Raw genomic sequence first — 17,240 nt, forward strand, 5'->3', positions numbered from 1 at the left:
GCTGACCACTGCGATCAGGCTGAGTCATTTGACAACATCCACGCTGGTACCAGCCAGTCCTCAGATGGTAACCTGCACTGAGGGCTCAACAGACAGGGCCTCTGGGGTACATCAGGATTTTTAATTAGTTGAGAAAACTACATTGTAGGAACTATGAACAAACACAAAGTCTTAGAACTTTTGTTTATTGTCTACAAATTGAGGATAAGGATGATGCTAATGTTTATCTAGTTTTTTACCATACCAGAATTCAGTAAAAAAGACCTATCTCTTTAAATGTATATAAACACTCACTGAGTCAGATCAGCAAGACCTATGCAGCTTTAATTATTGAGGGTGTTTTCCCCCAACTCTTGGCTACGACTCTGAGCCTGCAGCTGGAGAGCAACACGTGTGTGCCATGCATGTGTGTGCCCGGAGGAGACAGAAATATCAGCTGGCAGCTGGAACAGCACAGGCTTCTGGGAAACCAGCACTCACCGGGAACCCAGGAAAGCCTCCTGAGGAGGTGACATCCGCACTGGACTTCCAAAGGTAAGATGGAACCCAAGAACACAAACATCTGGCATCTGCGAAGGCAATGTGCTCATCAAGGACGCCCCGGGCTTGGGGGAAGCTTGCTGGAGCATCACCCTTCTCATCAACAGAACGACACGGGAGGGGGAGCCCACGCCCACAGCACCCCAGTCTTGTCACTCTGCTGCAAGCGTTTCCATTTTGTTCCTTAACTCTGATGCTTAGACAATGTATTAAAACTGTTTTTTTTTTTCCCTTTGGGGGGTTGGGTGGAGGTGGTGTGGACACGGGTGTCTGGAAGGACTGTGACATGTCTATCTACCTACATCTTGTGCTACATTAAGCCAAAGTGAATCCAAGAAGCCCGTGGAAAGCAGCAGGAGGGCATTGGGAAGAAGTAGGCATCATCAGGAAGCAGAGGGAGGGCATCGGGGAGCAGAGGGAGGCATCAGGAAGCAGTGGGAGAGCATTGGGAAGCAGTAGGAGGCATGGGGACCAGAGGGAGGGCATCTGGAAGCAGTGGAGTGCATCAGAACCAGGTAAAAATGAGTCACAAATGTTCCAGGGATTCCTCAAGTAATCATAGAATTGTTTAATGATAGAATTATTTTTCATTTTCCACTTATTATAAATAACCCACTTCATTACTCAACCATCTCCTTGAAAAAATTTGGTATTTAGCATAGACACTGAGTGTCAACCAGAGATGTGTCAGTTAAAAACAGAACAGGGAAGGATTTAAAAAATCCATAAAACCTTAAAACCTGGAACATGGGTAGAGACTGCATTACCATTCTTTAAAATTTCAGCTGTTAAAAAAATTCCAGGTGGAAAAATGAGTAAACATAAATATAATCTAATGTATTCCTTTATAAATACATTTGTACAAACAGAGATTGACAGTGCATAAACACAGGAAAATATTTAAGCTGCTAATTAAATCCTAATGAACACAAATTAAAATAAATTTTAAGTCTATTTTTGTTCATCATGGAAAAAATATGTAATCCAATTTGTGTAAAAAGAGAAGTTGCCACAGACATGTTACTAAAGCCATAAAAACTCGGGATATAAATCAGATTACTGGAAAACAAGACACATTTTTAAAACAAAAGACAAAATGTTCTCCTAGCATTTTCAGCTGAACTTTATCCCACAGCCACGCCTACTGCAGGGTTAGAGAGGTAGAGAAGTTGAAGGGGGAGACCAGTGTTCACATGACGTGGGAGGGGTCTCACTACAGCTCTGGCAGACAGACAGACAGCTGTAGGGACCAGACTTGAAAACCTTTCTGTCACTGCCAGTTCCTCCCAGCAGTGTCCCCACAGCTGGTTCAGCAAGGCCTGGCTCAGGGGTGGAGCTCTGGTGCGAGTTAGGAGGTCCTGACACCGGTACACGGTGCTGACCATGCTAACCATGATGTAAACTAGCCCCACTGACAGGCCCAGCACTGAATTCTAGAGGAATGATTGCTTTGTTGTGGGACTACAGCCACCACTACCAACAAGAAAGGCAGCTGCTTAGGAGACAGCAGGGCCTTGGTGCGACCCAGAATGCCCATTTATCTGTTAAGTCAATGAAGTATTAAGGAAACACAGGCAAGGCGCTCCCACCATCTAGTGCATTGCTTTATTGTCATTTGGGTCCAGCTTCAGGTCTTCTGGCCACTGAAGGCAGTATCAGACCCTCCTCTGAAAGCTCATGCCCAGTTCCAGGACTAGTTCCGTTTGATAACTTGGTTAATGGATGGTCTTGCGCCTTCTGTGCTGGGCCCTCTTTCCACCTGACTAGGCAGCGTGGACATGTAACATTGCTCATGTCCATGACCTTATGTTTCCTTTGACACCTAAGGGCAATGATTTGATGTCTTAAGAGACGTTGCCAACATCTGTTGAGCAAGTGACGGACACGCTCATTCATGAATTGTCTCAGATGTCTTCAGTGCACAGAATGAAAGGGTGGAACAGGCTGCGGCTTGCCAACAGGAGCAATCTGGAAGTGTGTAACAGGAAAAGTGCTTGGTCCTAGCTGTGGAATGTGAACACAACCCACTGTTAACTGCTGCGACTCTCCAACTGACTGTGATGTTTGTGTGTGAGTGTGCAAGTGAAATGTGAGACAAAGGAATTCTGGAAGAGAGGGAAAGTGTGCTGATTGGATTGAGAACCTTGCCACACTCCGTGTTTACCTCAGGACTCACATCAGGCCTTCTTTTGAAGCAGCTCATAATAAGTTTAAGCTATTTCCCCACACCCTTATGATGGGACCCGTGAGCTTTCGGAGTGGGCGGGGACTAACTGAAGGGATGTCTAGAAACGAGGATGACAAGGAATGAGGCACCTTATGCTTCCCAGCCTTGCGTCGATCTGACCCCTGCTGAGTGGATAAGGAAGAAGCACGTCGCAGACGCAGAAGTAAAGGACCACACAGCGAATCAAAGTGTGCAAAGGAGACTTGGGAATCTGTCCCTGTCACCCAGAGGATGGTTTCTGGATGGCGTGACCTCATTTCAAATGCTACAGTAGCTATTACAGAGCTGTACACAAAAGGCAGTGCAAAGAAAACCTTTTAGCTTTTTGTCCCTTACTAAAACTTTTTTCTGCATTAAGAAAAAAAAAATTAATCCAAAATACTGTTCACCCTTGGCAGTCACCAGCAGAATATGTTTTGAAAACAATGATCTTATCAAAAAGATTTTAAGGCACTTAAACAGGTATACCATATCTTTTCTGTAAAAAAATAAAATAGGCATCAAAGCAACATTCACATGGACAAGGGTTCAGAATGGCCTGCAGGCACAGCCCTGTACATATATACACCGCGGTCTTCAGGACGGCGCCTCCTGAGTCAGACAGTCGGACTTGTCAACTTCACTCCCTGCAAGACACAGAAACAGTTCAGACTTGGAGAGTCTCCACGAACAAGGGAAAGTATCAGCTCATACCAGATAACGTACGCTACTGAAAGGAAGAGGCTGCTGCTATGAATTTCATCTGGAATGTCCCCAGTAGGTCCATGTGTTCAAGCTTGGTCCCCAGAATGGTACTATACCACGACTAGAAGATGGCAGGACTTTTAAGAGGTGGGGCCTAGTGGGAGACATTCAGGTCACTTAAAGGGGAATATAGGGCCTTGGATAGGATCTTGGCCCCCACCTCTGTTCCCAGCAATGAGGGGAAGGGCTTTATTCTCTACACTGCTCTCACAGGCCCCAAATCAACAGAACAACTGATCATGGACGGAGGCTTCCAAAACAAGGGGCTAACATAAACGTCCTTCTTTGTAAGTCTTGGTATTTGTTATAGCAACAGAAGGCAGACTGGCACACTTACTCAAATGTTCTATATAACCAACTGTACACCTAGAAACAGACTTAGCTGCCAGCCACCCGGTCGACTAACAGCTCCCCGAGCCTGGCTTGGCTATTTGTATCCTTATGTTCTGCAATAGGGGGATATTCTGGTTCTCATTAGCATTATCTGCAGAACAAACATAGTCATAGTTCCCTGAGGAAAGGTTCTTAGTATTCATTTTACTAGGTAAATATTCCAGGCTTTTGGATTATTCAAAGTTAGCCATTTCTAACAGGAAAATGAATAGCATGGTCCAATTAAGTGGCAAAAATTTTAGTCATTTGGAAGAAAACTCATGCAGTTAATTTTGTGTTTACTGTGACTGAAATATTGTCGCAAAGAGTTGTCTTCTCCTTCTCCTTGTACTGAGTACTGAATCTAGGACCTCGTGTATGTTAGGTAAATGCCCACTCACTAAGCTACACCCTAGTCCTTTATTTTGAGATCAGTCTCACTGAAGGACTTAGGACAAGATTCTTACCTCCGATATGTAATTTCTACCCTGTTTTTAACACTGTCTCTGGGGAAGTTAACACTGTCTTCTGGTGGGAAATGTGGCCAGGCTAATCCTGAACTTATTTTGTAGCCCAGAATGGGCTTGGATTGAGGCAAGTAGCAGGCAGAATCGCAGTCCTGCTAATTTTCTTAATTCTTTGTCAATATTTATATATTTACACTCTGAGGGGGCAACACTGATAAATGGAAGAGAAAACCTCCAGAGAAGGTGAGAAGAGAAGATGACACTGACCACCTTTCTCTAGCTCTGAGCACGGGTTACACAGTGCAGCTCAGAGAGGAAGCCAATCCACTTTCCCAAGGCTTACAAAGTAGGAAGAGTTTTTAAGCTCCTTGTTTTGGAAGTGACCCGAATTAGTGATGATTCACTAATTTGGTGGGCTAAACTTCTCGTGTAGGACCTCAGGGGCTCCCTGTGAGTCTTGTAAGACTTCTCTCTCTGTCACGTGTCACAAATAAATATATGGCCAAACAGAGTTTTCCACTCTAAAACTAGCACCGAGATAACCACAGGTCTTGGACAAACTGTTGAACTCTCTCATCCCATTTCCTAACGTGTAAAATGGCAATAGCATGAGCATAGCTGTAGCGAAGCTGTGAGCTCAGGCAGGAGGCCTCAGCATCCATTATCTGACCAAGGCAGAGAGCAGGACGTGCCTTGCACACACATCCTGTGACCATCCTGTCATTCAGGACGCTAGGGTCTCAGCGCAGGGTGCTCTGCCACTGTGTGCCTCTTCTCACACATCTGTTAGCAGCCGCAGATAAAATGGCTTCTGGAAGGGCCGAGCCACTAGAGAGAGGGCATCCCATTGTGACACCCAATTCTGAGCACCACCTAGGTTTCTTTGAGCAATTGACTTAATTATTTTAATTAATACTTTTGGAAATTAAATCTAAAGAACCTACATTATAAATATTAGGTACTATATGTGGTGAAATTAATATTGTGTGGGCTCTTTTGATAGTTAACTTTTACATTTTAATTCCCAAACACAGTTTTACCATATGGGAAAATGCAATGTGGCTAAGTCCAATTTGGGCCATATTCAGAAAAGCACAGAGGAAAGCCACCCGGGTCCACAGTGAAGTGCACCAGAAGGGGTGGTTCATATTTTAGAAGTCCTATCAATATTCCCTTGACTATGAGTATGTTAGAGTATTTGAAAATTGCATCATAAGTATTATTCTCTTTCATAAGTCATATAATACTCATCCTTCTTGATCAAATTGAATGGACCAATGTATACTGTAATTACACATTCATTTGTATATCTCTGAATTTTTATGTATGCACACATGTCCTTGTGTCTTCTTCAATTGCTCGCTACCTTATTTTTTGAGACAAGGTCTCTCATGTGTGTGCATGGCTAGACTGGCTGGACAGTGAGTCCCCAGGATCTTTGTCTGTCTCCCAGGGCTGGAGTTAGAGGTAGGCACTCACACGCCTGGCTTTTTCTGTAGATGCTGGGGTGCTGACTCAGGTCCTAATGTTTGAGCAGGGAGTAATTCAGCCACTCGGTCATCTCCCCAAATTCCTGCTATGACATTTCATTAATAAAATACATACATTTGAACAATGACATACCAGAGAAAAATGTAAGTATAGGAATCATCTGAATCCAGAAAGAGAATTTCAGTCTAATCTGGATTCAAATCCAATCTTCCTAGAGCCTCACCTTCTGCCTCGACACCATCCACGACTTTATTGTTGGCACTAACACACTTCCCAGCAGAATCTGAGCTGGGTGGTAGATGAGCAAGGGCACAGATATTAGTGAGAGATGCTCGTGGCCTGCAAACACTATCTTCAGCATTGGAATTCCTGTTAAACCAAGAAGACAGAAAACGAAGAGGCAAATTCAGGTTGGTGTCAAATTAAAGGCATGCTCTATGAAAATCAGAACTCAGATGGCCTATGACTATATTTCCCTACGTTATTCACAGACCTGAAACGGGAAGATCTCAAAGTTGACGGGCCTATCTTTCTTTCATGACACAAAGTTCTAAGCTCTATTTGGGACAGAGAAGACTGTTTGGGATGCCAGTGCCTCTCACTCAAGACTGGCAACTCCGCCATCAGAAGGAGGAAGACTAAAAACTGGAGGAGTTACTAAGACAGCTGGGAAGGATTGAGAGGCTGATCGTGCATCTTCTCCAGCTCAGTGGTGTAAGTGTGTTGGTTGTTAGGGATCCCCAAAGATGCAGGAAGATAATGTATGGTTGAGACAGTTGTCTCATGGGAAGATACTCTAGCTGGGTGGAGTCCTGAGATTCAACCCAGGATCTCACTTCTAAGCACGCATCCACCCACAAACCTTGAATGTCATTCTCAAGGCCAAGGATCCCAATGTGATTGATTGTAACAGGTAAACTGCAAAACTAGCGCTTCAGTGACAACCATGCTGGACTGCAATCGGATGACTACCGCACTGTGAACCCACCAGTCTAGTCTAGAAGAGTGGGCTAGACAACTACCCCCTGTGGCTTCTTCAGCTAGCGAAATCTAGCCAGTACAGTTTAGATGCCACCACCACTGCTTTATTACGGCTGCTGTGTACACATGTCATTTCTTACAACCAAGTGCTTTAAAAGCGCAGCTTTCTCCTTGTTTTTATGAAACGGTCTCTGAAAAGGGTCCGAGTGCCTAAAGCCCAATGATGGTGCATAAATTACTTATTGTAGCACAACATGGAAGGCTCAGCTTCCCAATTATTTTTAACCTCCCAGTACATTTTGAGCCTTTATGCAAAAATACTCAAGACTGCTCTCTTCTTCACAGCCGCACACAGCACTGCTGGAAAGTGAAAACACTCAACCCTCCCCAACAGGAGCCTCTCTCAGGCTTCCACGGCACACATTTAGATAGATACCTTCTTCTAGTTCTACGGTCTCTAGAAAACTCAGATCAAATGACAACAAGAAGACAAGGAACAAGAGAAAACAAATAGTTCTGTACAAAAAAGTGAAAGTGTAAGAATCCACGTTTTGTACACATTACGCACAGCCTTGGAAAGTTTACTGCGGACTGAGAGCTCCGCAAGCGCCACTCCCCATTGCAGACAAGCTCTCCCTTCCGTGGTCCACATGGATGCTGCCTAGACTGGAGGATAAGGAAGTCTGCTGAGCTCTGCTGCCCCTGAGGGACTAATAAGGAGGCACCAGGGGATGAGAACCAGAAAGGAGGGAGACTAAGGGGTGAGGGGGAGCATGAGGGAGTCTGAAGGGAACAAACGATAGAAGTATGGAGATCTTTGTCCTGAAAAGTGAGATTAGAGCAGGCTTTCTGACTATCATTGCTCAGCTAACCCATCCATGAATCCAGGCTCTGTGCTCCTCCAGCAAGCTTAAGTGGGCGCAGGAGAAGCCAGGGACCAGGTGCTGCTGCAGTTATCAAGGCAACAGAACCAACTGCAGAACATCCAAGCTCATCACACGACGCAGAGGTCCCTCGACTAGGAAGACACAGACAAAGTGGAAATGAAGGCAGGCACCGGGTGCACTCCGAGGTCACCGCCTTAGGTGCATCACTCAGAACACTGCAACCCGGGGCACAGAAGAGGGTCTGATATGCACTTGCTGTCTGTGCAGGCCTGCTTCTGCAACACAATTCTCTGGACTGCAACTCCTCCAGGGCAGCAGTCCTTGAACTCCCTTGATCCCCACACCACGATGGTGCTGAGATTTCACGTGGATGAAAAGCAAAGCTACTGTTAGGGCCACCCCAACAAGGCCAAGGTTTGACCTTCTAGAAGTTTCTAGTGTGCTGGTGGTCTTGCCAGTCTTTGAACTGGAGAGGCCTGAAGCTCTCTTGTGCTGAAGCTTCCCTCAGATCATTCCTCTCATCTTCAAACATACCTTCTGTTCACACGGACTCAGCACACCGTGGTTGGCTGCACCCTCAATGTTCCTGCTAGTTTGGAGGTGAAGATGGAAGGGGCTGGGAGGGTCTCTGCTCCCACTGCTCCGCTTCAGCCAGCACTGACACCTTCACAGGGCATTCACACTCTTGTCCTCCCTCACAGGGTTACAGCTCCTGGAACCCTCATTTATTCATTTTGCTAGCATGCACATGTGCTAGCTAAGTACCAGAGAGCAGGCTGTACCAGAGTCCTGTGCTAGAGCTTAGGTAAGGCCCAGCTGCAAAGGCTTGGGACGTGGTGGAGCCTTAACAAAATGGCGGCCAGCAGGAGGAACTTGAAAGATCAGTAGGTCCCCAGGCTCCTCGTCTCTCTGCTTTTATTTCCTGGCTACCATGAGGTGGAGGAGTAGAATACCTCACCATGTACTCAAACTTGATGACCTGCCAGAGCCCTAAGGAGACAGGGCTAAGTGACCATAGACTGAACCTTGGAAATCATGGGACCAAATAACCCTTTCCTATTCCAGCAGCGGATACACTCAGACACCATGGCAGAATGTCAGCCATCCAGGGAGAGTGGAAAACAGTGAGCAGCCTCAATGCAGTCTGATTATTTGGAGTCATGCAGGAACCTCTGCTCTCCCCTCCTCTAGATCACACCACTGCTCTCACCCTCCCCTCTAGATCACACCACTGCTCTCACCCTCCCCTCTAGATCACACCACTGCTCTCACCCTCCCCTCTAGATCACACCACCTCTCTCACCCATCCCCTCTAGATCACACCACTGTTCTCATCCTCCCCTCTAGATCACACCACTGCTCTCACCCTCCCCTCTAGATCACACCACCTCTCTCACCCTCCCCTCTAGATCACACCACTGCTCTCACCCCCCCTCTAGATCACACCACCTCTCTCACCCTCCCCTCTAGATCACACCACTGCTCTCCTCCCCTCTAGATCTCACCACTCCTTTGCTTTTTGACCCTCTACCTAGCCTCAGTGGGTGCCTCAGGGCTCTTCTCCATTTACCTTGGCCCCTAGGCCTTTGCCCAGCTTCCTTGGTCTAGATATTCATTCGTTCTTGGCACCCACTTACCCTTTACTACCCTTTAACCTTCTGCTCTTGTGTTGCCTCCTCTGAAAGTGCAGCCTGCAGTCTTCAGACTGACGTGCAGAGCTCTCCCCCTCCACATGACCACGCCAACCCTGAACCCCTGTGTGCTGCTGCTTCCTTCATGAGGTGCAGGTCACAGCTGTTCCTTATTCATCTTTGAGGGCACAGCAGGTGCTCACAAAAGTACCGTACAATGAATGGGTTTGCACTTTTTCCAAATTCTAACATAAAGCACTAAGCAGATTATCATCTCATTTTTACTATATTTGTTAATTAAAAAAAAAAACAACTAGCAAGAACGTAAAACCCCAAACAGACTTACTTGAGTTTTCCTTTTAAAGTAAAATTTAAATATGAGATCCTTTTCATCTTGCTATCAACTGTGCTAATATAAATGAAGCAAATTAATTTTAATGCTCCCAGGTACTGATTCTGTGTCACCATGGTTGACAGGATTCAACCAGACTTTATGGGATGGCATCTGACTTCATGGAAGTGAACACTGTGCACGCATCCAGTTTTACGGGGACTTTAAGCTGTCATGCTGAAAAATGTTTATAAAACATTCATCAAAAATGCCTCCTTAATACAATGCATTGTCTGAAGATGTTAGACGTGCATGTTGTAAATGGATTCCTTTTCTGACTAACGTCATTTCCACGGGAAGCATTTCCCACTGCTCCACACGCAGTGTGTGGGTGGGTAAAGAGCACTTTCTTTGCGCATTACTGCCTGATCTGAACACTTGGGAGATCGCTAATGTGCGGCGTGCCATATTTCCATGTCACACATGACACATTCGTCTAAAATTACCCAACAGAGTTTGACACTGCAGCATTTTCCACAAGCAGAGCTTTCAACTGACATCTGCCACATAGGAACTTCGAGTATATGCTTTCTTCATCTTTATTCTCCACCCAGAAAGGAAAGGATAAAATGGCACGGACAAGAACAAGTCCCCCTCTAACTTAAATATGTTTATTTTATGTTCTTTGAATTAGAAAATTCCCTTTGTATCATGCTCAACTCACAGCATTTGTGCTTTGTGTTAGATGAACATTTCTTGACTTATCCTTGAGAAATGGGCATTTCCCCCCAAGATGAAACACAGACCTTTCTTTAGTGGCCATGGAAGACTGTCCTGTGGCTCATGGTAAAGGATCTACTTGGCAACTCTCTTCAGCGTTCACCTGCAGCACTTGTGGCTGCACCCCATTTTCACCATCGCACTTCCCTCTCCTCCCTCCCTTCCCCTCTCCATCTTTCCCTCCCCTCTCTCCCCTTCTCACCCCTCTCCTCCCTTCCCCACCCTTCCCTTCTCTTTGAAATGGTTTTTCAGTCAGCTTTGTTCTACCTGCCAAGGCTAAAGGAGAGAAACAGGCCAACTGTTTTGTCTTCCACTCTGGCTTCTAGCAGCTCTTTTCTGACTGTATCAATCTCCTACCATCCATGTGAGTCCCACGCAGTCCACACCCTCCCTGGCTTTCCCACACTCCACAGGCCAAAGCTCGAGGACTAATATGGAAAAGTCGCAGAGTTCTATAGGTCCCTATCCTATAGGTCCTGCCTCTTCCCCAGTTTTCACACTCATTACCTCAGTTCAGCTCCTCGTCAAGTCCATGAGACCAGTCAGGCCTCCCTGTCTTCACTCCTTCTCTCATCAATCCTCCAGACTACACCAGATTCATCTTCTCAAAACTCACATTAATTAAAGCCAGTGCCCTGATCCCGAGCCGCAGTGCATTTCGAGGGCCCATTCATCAAATCGTCTACCCACTCAACTTTAGTAAAAGATAATTACAGCTACCATCATATGGAAAGTGCCACTGCCTGCTAAGTGCTCAGACAGCATGATCTCACTGTCAGCCCTCACGACAGCCCCTGGAAGTAGGTGGCCACGTTCCCACTGATGGGGAGTTCATGCAGGCAAGTAACTTGCCAGACACCCCCCCACCTGAAGCCACAGCAGAGCCCCCATCCGTAGTCACAGCAGACCCCCCATCCGTAGCCACAGCAGACCCCCCATCCGTAGCCACAGCAGACCCCCCATCCGTAGTCACAGCAGACCCCCCATCCGTAGTCACAGCAGACCCCCATCCGTAGTCACAGCAGACCCCCATCCGTAGTCACAGCAGACCCCCCATCCGTAGTCACAGCAGACCCCCATCCGTAGTCACAGCAGACCCCCATCCGTAGTCACAGCAGACCCCCATCCGTAGTCACAGCAGACCCCCCATCCGTAGTCACAGCAGACCCCCATTCGTAGTCGCAGCAGACCTGGACCTGCTGTATTGTCTTTAAACCGTCCATGGAGCTTTGTGAACGCCACTAAAGTAGACTTCACAGCTCAAGCCCAGAACTGTAAGCTCAACTTGGATGCTGACTTTCTCTTTCTCTACCAAGGCCCATGAGTTCAACACTTAGTTATCGCCCTCACCTTAAAGGTGGCTGTCCTCCTGACTTGTCCATTGAAGGAGGAGGACATGCTTTCTCCTTACATCACATACTCTAGTAAGGACTTAGGCCAATTATTTTCTTTCTCTAACTCTTACTGAGTTAGAGAACTTAGCTCTAACTTAACTGAGTTAAGTACGGAGCAGGTACATGGCTCCAAAATGATTATTTCAGAAAATGTGCTACTATTTTCTGTAGAGAGATAGTGAGATGATATACAACAGCTCACAATTAACTCTTATGTCCCAGACACTCTCTGTTATGGAGGCCATGACACATCCCAAAGCCCTGCCCTCACAGAACCAGAATGGTGGACAGTGCACAGAGCAGACAGGAGATGCAGCACACACAGATGACTGGGAATAAGTGGGTTCTATGATAACGGAGGAGAGTTTGGTTATTTTAATGTATCCCCTCTTAGAGGTTATAAAAGAAAAGACACCCACTTCTGGGTGGCCATGTATAGCATGACTGGCTGTCCATCAGAGGCATGTAGCGAAAGTTTCCGGTCTAGGTGTTTAATCTGCATTGGATCTCAGAATTCCATTCTGGCCCTCATTCTGTGTTTTTCCAAGTCATTCTGGAACCTTCAAAGGATGGTCAGTCAAACTTTTTGCAAAGGCCCTTAGGAAAGGGGACAAGACGACACAGACCACACGGACACTCCAGTGTCCTGCTTTAGTTCATTATGAAGAGGCTATTGATTAGAAAAAGGCTAGAGCTTGTCTGAGAATCTTGATACTGCCAATCAGTCCTTAGATTTGATATGTTTGAAAGGACAAATTTGGATTTTGATTGTAACTGACAACTGTTAGAGATATCCTAGACCAATTTAAAAAGGCAATCCCACCTCTGGTGATCCTCTACTTCTTTATTAGGAGACACTGCAACCATAGGAGCATGCATATCGCAAAGCATTATATTGCATATGCTTATCTTGGTACTGGTCAACGCTCTCCACAAAAGGCGGGCTCAAAGACGCATAGCACCTAGAGATGCTTTGTCCCTTAACCCTTTATTCACAGAGGTTGGCAGCCAGGGCCAGGTGAGACCCTTTTCTCCCAGGCACCTAAGACAGGACACACATGACAGAGTGTGTGCACTGACACCGGATAAGCCTGGAAAATGGGAACGACCTCCACGACAGGCACAGTCATCTTCCTGGAGCAGAGGCGCAGGCTCCACCTCGTCTGAAGTCAGAGAGTTTGAGTTTATTTTGCTCATTCAAAGTTGTTGACAAGTGACCTAGGGTGTGTTTACTGGTGTTCTGGATATGAAGATGGCCCAAGATCCATTCCATCCTCACCAAAGGTCAGAGAATTCAAGCCTACTTCTGCATTTTCTTTTGAAATAGGAGGTTTGATCTAGGGAGTGGCTGCATTCAGGACAGTTGGTCTAGAATGGGTTCAATGCCTAAGCAATAGAATGCTTAACTCAAGATGTCAAGTATTAGGACTTGTTCTTTGTATCACGTTAAAGCAGTTTTTTGCTTCCTCCCCCACCTTATATACTGGGGTATAAAAGTATATGAAAAATAAATGCAGGTTAATTCAGCATCCTGTATTCACCAAGTTGCCCTCCTGTTACTATCCAGTGTCTCTGTGTTTCTTTCTTATCTCTGTTCCTCCTACTTAACATTTCTAATCCTCACGCCCCTACCCTGGAATGCATGAACCCACTGTGGCTAGGACCACAGCAAAAGTCACCCCAAAAGGTGACTCCCAACACCTCACTGGGCCTGAGTGCTGCTCTCCACTCTCCACTCTGTGCAGCTGGAGGGCCTGTAAGCCCACGATGCTCTTCCCAGTGTAGGCTGCCACAGTTTGCTCCACTATATGTATGCTTATGTGAGATTTCCTGTAGATTTGCCTTCCCTTCATATTTCAAAACTAGAATTTTAAAAAAAACTTTCTTTATCAGAGACGAATAGGTTTGCAAGAGAAAATGAACAAATAGAGAGCTGTAGACTAACTGGCCGAGGCCACTGTGAAGGGAAAAGAGGGTCACTGACTCCCAGGTCTTCTGATGTGTACCCGTCTGCTGGTCAGGAGGACAGGGAGGAAGCATAGTGTTCTGAGGGCACATGTCCGTCAACTTGTCTGAACAGGGTGAACTACTATGGATCAGAAGAAGAAAGTGAGGCAGAAGGCCCCAGGCCGCATGCATACAGCAGGGTGAAGGAGGGGTTGGAATCCAGACACACAGGCTCCACAGCCTTTGCTCTTCATCACCTTAAAATGGTAATTTGCTAGGGGACTTAGGGGGCCCAGAATAGGGATCTGTGACAATATTAAGACAGAACAATGGAAGTAGAAGCCTCAGGAAAAGAATATTTACACAGAAATGCCTGGCAGGAAAAAGGTACTTAAGGCTGGCAAACTTTTACTTACTTTGAACCAAAGTTGTCTGATGGCCATTTCCAGCCCATTAGGAAAATTAAAGATAGCCTTTCAGCCTTCAATTACCTGGCTACAATCCTATCACTTGGCTCGAAGTTGTAGGTACATAAAGATGCCAGAAAAGCCCGGGTTTGATGCGGCTCTGTCTGGAACCAGGCGTATTTTGATTGGGAAAGACAATTAGTGAATGGTCTGGGCTAGCTCAGCAGATGCTGACAAGGAAACATTTGACTCCACTGACTGAAGGTGGCTGTCTCAAAAAAGGCACAGCCTCACCTGTCTGACAGGGCAGCAAGAGTAATTAGCAGGTAGGGAATCCAGAGAAAAATTGAGGAGCTGAGCCACAGAGCCTTCCTTCAGACACTGGCGGGAATTTCCAGGAGGAGACCACCATGTTTGTGAAGACTAGGTGGGCAAGGAGTAAGGAGACAGCATCCTTCCTTTTCTAGGTTGGGAAAAAAAATCTTGCTAATGTTCACACTAAGAAAATGCAAAGCATTAGACATGGAGCAAGCACTTTGTATGGTAACTATAACAAAAAGTCACATGACTACACTGACATGGTCACCACACGGAAACGGTTCCACCTGATCAACACTGCAGTCCTTTTTTATTTTATTTTATTTTATGTTATGTTATTTTATTTTATGTATGCCTGCAGGCCAGAAGACGGCATCAGATTCTGTTATAGGTGGCTGTTAGCCACCATGTGGTTGCTGGGAATTGAACTCAAGACCTCTCGAAGAGCAGTCAGTGTTCTTAACCACTGAGCCATCTTCCCAGGCCCAAGACAACTTTGAAGATGTGCTTTAACTCTACTTAAAAAACAAAAGGCACCACTTTCACCTGTGACAGAAAGAGAAGCTGAATCTGTGACATGAACGGCCACTAGTTCTGTCCCCTCCTCTAACACCTACGCTTAGTTATTTCTAAAATGTTGCATTGACAGACACTGGGAACCACAGGAAGGCTCAAATATTAGTTAAATGGGAGATATGAGTAAACAGTGACCTGGACTCTCATTAACCAGCTTGACTATGCGTTTGTCTTATTGGCAGGACTTTCACCCATCTTCAACAGGAACGTTTGCCCCTATGGTGCTGGATATGAGGAATGGAAATCTCCAGAGCCAGGATGCCTCCGATACACAGGAACAAGACAGTCTTGGTGAGAACTAAAAGCAGTTATTTGTTTTAGATCCACTTCTCTCAAAAAGGCTGACCCCACAGGGCCAGAGAAATGGGTCCGCAGTTTAGAGCCCTTGCGGCTGGCTGTGGTGGTTTGAATAAGAATGGCCCCATAGGGTCTGGCGTTAACTGAGGGTGACTGGGAGGTCTGGCCTGTTGGAGGAGGTGTGCCACTGGGGGTAGGCAGTGAGGTTTTCAAACAGGGGCTATGCAGGGCCCGTTCTCTCTCTCTGCTACCTGTGGGCCAGGATGGAGAACTCTGATGTCATGCTCCCCGCCATGATGGCGGACGACACCTCTGACTCTAAGTCAGTCCAGTTAAATGTCTTCTTTTATAAGAGTGGTCATGGCGTCTCTTCGCAGCAACAGAACACCGACTAAAGACTCTTCTTACGGAGGACCGGAGCTCGGTGTCAGTACCCACATCAGGCTGACTCCAGCTCCAGGGGCTCCCACGCCCGTTCTAGGCTCCATGGTCAGCCTCACACACGCCTCCCACTCCCATTAAAGAAAGAAAAGGCTCACGCACAACTAAACATAAAACACGGGAAAGGTTGAAGTTAGATTTGTGTTTGAGTTCAGCTTTAAGTTGTTTCGATGATGCACTTTCCACTTTTATTCAGTCTTGATGACATAAGAATTGGAGGAAAAGGGAATTAGGAAAAAAATATCTCATTTACAAGTCTTCTAGTTGAAAAAACTTGAGAAAACTCTCAGAGTCATTCTGAAAAAAAAGATTTTGACTTTTTAAAATTTTCTTGTTTCTTTCTTTGAATACTTAGTAAAGATATCTAATCTGACACTGATTTAATTCCCCAAAAGTGGTATAGTCAACTTTGTGAGGCATGAATGTATAGTCACTGTGTGAAATGCAGGGTCTTGGCCTCAGAAACATATTGGAACTGCTTAAGGGCCAGTGTCAAACAGATCGCCTGGTCTGTCCAGACAGAGGGAGTTCCCGGGTGTGGGAGGCTTCTGGCTGGCTCCACATGAGCCTAAAGTGAGCCAGGCTAAAGTCAGGAGCAAGACGGCAGGCTTGTACACTGGGGTGAGCCAGGTGGGAGATCACGAGGACTGTGCAAAAGTGTTAGAAATATTATTGATATAATGAGGCACGTGAACCCAGAACAGTGCCTGGCGCTTGGAGGGCACCAAATGAACGCCACATCCATCTTCCAATGTCTCCGAGCATTTGCACATCTCCTTTCCGACAGTGTGTACCTCAAGCGTGTGAGAGAGAACTCGGGCTTGCAAGTTTACATGTACTTGTCTGACCAAGCGCACTTTACTGCTGTTCTGCTACCAACACAATCCCACCTCTTCCCTCTGGGTAATCCCCCTCCTCAGAGCTCCTTCCCTGCTAGCTGCCCACTGTGAGTGACTTTCATCCTGTTCAACAGACCGAGGTGCTATCTTTGGGGATAAAGCTCTGCCTGCTGTTCCAGACTCCACCAGTTTTCATGCCTGAAGCTGAAACTCTGATCTGTCCCCAAGTCCCTTTTTTACCACTAGGATACTTTTTTTTCTTTGCATCCCTCCGTGGAATAAACACGTGTGGCCTCTCAGGCTGCTAGTCCCTGCTCTCCTGCACATGGCCCAGTATGGTGGCTGGCTAGTCACAGTTGTCAACTTGGCTACACCTGGCATGAACTACAATCCAGAAATGGAGGCCACACCTATGAGATTTTTTTCCTTGGTTTGAAGTGAGTAAATTCACTTCTAGTCTGGACCTTTGAGGCAGGAAGAAATCCGAATCTTGAGATGGGAAGGCCACACTTTCTGCTGGAAGCCTATTAAAGGACATGGAAGAAAAAAAGCTTTGCTCTTGGCCTTGTT

The 17,240-nt window shown here is 46.2% G+C and overlaps 1 protein-coding gene across 6 annotated transcripts in view; it reads right to left on the bottom strand.

The window, feature by feature from the left end:
* Nucleotides 1–1,084: 1,084 nt before the first annotated feature.
* Nucleotides 1,085–17,240, bottom strand: part of Slc10a7 (solute carrier family 10 member 7) — a 228,397-nt gene continuing 212,241 nt past the window's right edge. For all 6 annotated transcript variants that reach the window (XM_087900556.1, XM_087900553.1, XM_087900555.1 and 3 more), the window contains 2 exons: nucleotides 6,065–6,210; nucleotides 1,085–3,393 (listed from right to left, as the gene is read on the bottom strand). In XM_087900556.1, the coding sequence (XP_087756682.1) occupies nucleotides 3,364–3,393; nucleotides 6,065–6,210 (176 nt within the window). In that variant the 3' untranslated portion in view covers nucleotides 1,085–3,363. The remainder of the gene's footprint in view (nucleotides 3,394–6,064; nucleotides 6,211–17,240) is intronic.

Source organism: Myodes glareolus, chromosome 22 (genome assembly GCF_982192425.1).
Source record: "Myodes glareolus chromosome 22, mMyoGla1.1, whole genome shotgun sequence".
Lineage (NCBI taxonomy): Eukaryota > Metazoa > Chordata > Mammalia > Rodentia > Cricetidae > Myodes > Myodes glareolus.